General features: G+C 48.0%; 1 protein-coding gene across 1 annotated transcript; it reads right to left on the reverse strand.

Annotated features, from left to right (window-relative positions):
- Window positions 1-1,874: 1,874 nt before the first annotated feature.
- ankrd9 (ankyrin repeat domain 9) lies at window positions 1,875-3,789 on the reverse strand. The gene has a single exon (XM_064306776.1). The coding sequence runs from the start codon at window positions 2,979-2,981 to the stop codon at window positions 2,118-2,120; it is 864 nt and encodes a 287-aa protein (XP_064162846.1). The 5' UTR covers window positions 2,982-3,789; the 3' UTR covers window positions 1,875-2,117.
- Between the last annotated feature and the right edge of the window lie 312 nt (window positions 3,790-4,101).

Here is a 4,101-nt window from a genome sequence, read left to right on the forward strand (position 1 = left end):
TCCCGCCCCTCCCCCAACCTCCCCCCACAGCGCAGCCTGCCCCCTCCACCAACCCCACCCCCCCTGCCCCCCACAGCACAGCCTGCCCCTACACCAACCCCACCCCCCCTGCCCTCCACAGTGCAGCATGAACCCCCCTCAATCCCCCCCCCCCAGTCCCCCACCTCCCGCCACAGCGCAGCCTGCCCCCTCCCCCCCCCCCCAGCAGAGCCTGTGGAGTGGGAGGGAAGCTCCTTTCTGCTCATTCAGAAAATCCAGTGTAATCCACTTCAGGAAACGCCCACAGTGTTCTATGAAGATTTCTGCCGTTAATTAATGGAATCTTAATTAATTAGTTCCTGAATTGGCTGAATTGAAATGGAATCAGCCATAGGGCTGGGGGGCCCTTTCTGCTGTCACTCAAACTGGGCAGGGGGCGGCAGACCTGGTCCTGTTGTTGTTGTTGTTGTTGTTATTATTATTATTATTATTTTTACATGAAGGAAACACAATGTTTATAATAATGGGACCATTGATGTATATAGACAGGCAGTGAATGTTGGAGTTTGGTCACTCTTTAAAAGGGCGGTGTTTTTGGGGCTGTAGTTGGAAGGGGTGATATTTTATAAAGCGCAGGTAGGCCAGGCTACCTGCAGTACACAGAGCACAGGTTTTACCTGAGCATGACCCCTAACTGCACCTGAACCCGGCTGTGCAGCTGAGCTGCAGCGTGAGGCTCTTCTTCAGGTGAGACAGGTGTGGATGTGGGCGTGGTTTTCCAGGTGGTCACGCTTGCTGTAGTCTAATGGTTTTACTGTTGTAGAGAAAGCCATGCAGGGGAGGAGCATCATTTACTTTAAATATAATATTTATAATATTAACTGTGTTCCGCATCATAACCTCTCACTACTGTATAGTGCATTCATGTAAATATAAAATGGTTCATTATGGAAAATGTGATTAACTCTGAGATGTGGTGAGGTGTGTGGAGGGAGTTTGAAACTGTGTGCAGGTGCACACAGGATGTGGCCTGATGTCACTTCCTGGTCTCTGAGTCTGAAAGGTGTGGTAGTGGATGAGGCCTGCCTGGGCCTTTTATGAAGATGGTTTTATGCTTTTATCTAAAACATTTTTATCATGCATTGGAGTTTTGTCTCTGAAATATGAAAAAGTGAAAAATTAAGCGAACTAAAAGGGACGTGTTCTGTGTTGGAGCTGAAGTAGGCTTGTGTGTCTGAGCTTCCCTGGCTGTTTTTTTTTTACTATGTTAATGTGCTACTGTGGAGTAATCTGCACCCCATTAACATCCCCAACACACACACACACTGCACACACTCACTCACACACACTGCAGACACACACACACACACACACACTGCATACACGCTGCACACACACACTGCATACACGCACACACACACACACTCAGTCATACATATGCACTGCATACAAACACACAAACACACACACTCAGTCATACATATGCAATCATACATACATACTGAGTCATTATTACATGCACAGACACAGAAGCACACTTGTAGATACACACACACACATAGATGCACGTGCACACACTTGCGCACACACACTAAACAGGTTCGTTTCAGTCCTGCTACAGGGTAAAGTGATACAGGACTATGGTGCTGTGATGGTGTGTGGGTGTGTGTGTGCGTGAGGCCCTTGTCTCTTTAGTATGTACTGTATTCCTAAATAAAGCTGTTTACAATGTGTCTGTGTGTGTCCTTCTGTGACCACTTATTTCACTGCACTGGAGCTGGTTCACGAGGTGATTGTGAGTGTGTTTACGTGTTCTGGGCTCTGACCGTGGGTGTGCGCTTGTGTTTGCATGCGTGTGCACGTGCGTGTGTGCGTACGGTTGATATTAGAATAAAGTTAAATAAATGTTATGTTTTAATTGTGTGCCAATAACTTTTTTTATTGTTGAGCATTACAGACCATCAGAACAGTCGCGTTATAAAGTGCATAGCTGTGGTGGTTTCGAGGACAAAACCAAGCCTTTCACGTTCAACTTGCAAGGAGAGCAAACCAAGTAAGATTTTCAACAACGTTCAGACAAATACACATCCGTGCGCAAATGGGCATAATCTGCGTAATCGTACATGTTAGCGCAAATTTCATTGTAACCTGAAGTCCAAGGGTTTGAGGAAGTCCGGCAGCGGGAGAGATTCCAGCTGTTCCGCAGACACGGTCTGAATCAGCTTTTGCATCGCCTGAACGAACAGCGAGGGCGCCGACAGTCCGCACAGCCACCGAAACGCCTGCTCCCCGATCAGACCCCGCCACTGCGCCGCATTGTCCCGAAGCTCTCCCTTCATTTGGAAACGGAAAGTGGGCATAAACAGTATGAGGTAACCGAGACAGATGTGCTTCAGGCGCATGTCCAGATCGCTCTGACCAATCTGAGACAGGAGCGAGTCCAAAGGGGTGTTACCCGTTCGGTCCTTTACGTAGGGGCACGCGTCGTGACCAAGCAACAGAAGCAAACACTCGGGTCGGACCAGGTCGCACGCGAGGTGCAGGGCGGTCTTGCCACCTTCCACATGAACGCAGCCGTGCCGGTTCAAGTAGCCGAGTCGTTCCTCCTCGGGGAAGTGTTTCGCGGAGTTGAGGATCATTTTGAGAATGCTGACGCGGTTGTAGCGTACGGCCATGGCCAGGTGCGGCGTTGTGGACAGTTGGCAGCAGCAGAAGCTCTTGCTGGGCATCTCCAGGGCACTGACCGAGTACCTGTTCAGCAGGTATTTGGCGTAGGGCTGGTGGTCATGCACCAGCGCGTACAGTAGAGCCTCTGAGGGGGAATACGCGCACGCTCGCCCGTCTTCCTCCCAGTGAAACACCTCCATCGTCCGCATATCTTCGAGCACCCAAACCGGTAACAAGTCCCGGACGGCTTGGTAAAAAGCAAACGAAGTTTTTTGGCATTGCTTCTCAGATTTATAATCCGCCCGACTGTCCAACACCCCCACGTCCCAAGGCATGGTGTATGTGTCCTGTCAGAAGTTCAGCTCGTACAGCGTGCAGATATCTCTATTAGGAGTTGCAGTTTTACTATACTAGCAGAGTAATGTACAGGCGATAAGGCAGTATGTCAGTTAGGGTATGATTCTTTCTGAATGTAAAAAAATATTACTCGTACGTAGTTTTGTGTCCTAGCTGTCACATTGCTCTAGTGTCCGAGTTTCTGAAACTATTGCATAACACACTGAAACATAGATCTGAAAGGAACAACAGTTTTATGTGCACTGCATTAAAATGTAACAGTCCTTTAGCTGTTTATCGCCTGGTCTGCTTTTACCGCAGCACTGTTCTGAAAACACTGTTTAACTAAATTTTATTTGCTAATGTAGCTTCCGACAGATGAGCGATAACAGCACGTCACAACTGCAACTTCGGAACACGCAAGGAAAAGAATATCCCGAACTTATTGGTCTTAATTGTAAAGAAAATCAGTTTGAGTATTTTCCTGGAATCCGCGCTGCTGTTGATGATGTTGTTGTTGTTGTTGATCGCAGGTCTCGTGTTTTCCCAGTAAGGGCTGTTCGGCGTATCCTGCTTCAAACCCATTCTCGCACCGTAGCGTTTAGTTTTATACCCAGCGGGCTGGAGGACGACCAAAAATTCCTTAGGTGTCGCTCCTGTTGGCCACTGAAAACGCCGCGAAAGTGTCCATTGGCTCAGGATGATTGGCCGGAGGGATTGACGTCATTCGTGTCCCCGATAAGTTCCGTGCAACTTCTCTCCTTGAAAACGCTACGTGAACAGACTGCAGTGGCGACAAACGGGCATTGCTATGAATGTCACTCCCGCATAGAGTACGTTCTCAATGGGCCGGTACAGTGCGACTGCGCGCGTGTGACGGGTTATCATTCCATGTTATGTAATTGGGTCCTCTGTCAGAAAAAAGATATCGAGACTGAAAATATTTTGCGCTGCATTGGCGCAGTTCAGTCTCACGGGATATGCTCGCGCAATGTCCCGAGAAACTCGAGAGTAGCTGAATAAATTCCATTTTATTACAAACAGCGTGAATGAAATACAACTACTAGATGTACTACCGCTAACAACAACAACAACAACAATAATAATAATATTGTTATT

The sequence above is a fragment of the Anguilla rostrata genome, chromosome 1 (assembly GCF_018555375.3).
Source record: "Anguilla rostrata isolate EN2019 chromosome 1, ASM1855537v3, whole genome shotgun sequence".
Classification (NCBI taxonomy): domain Eukaryota; kingdom Metazoa; phylum Chordata; class Actinopteri; order Anguilliformes; family Anguillidae; genus Anguilla; species Anguilla rostrata.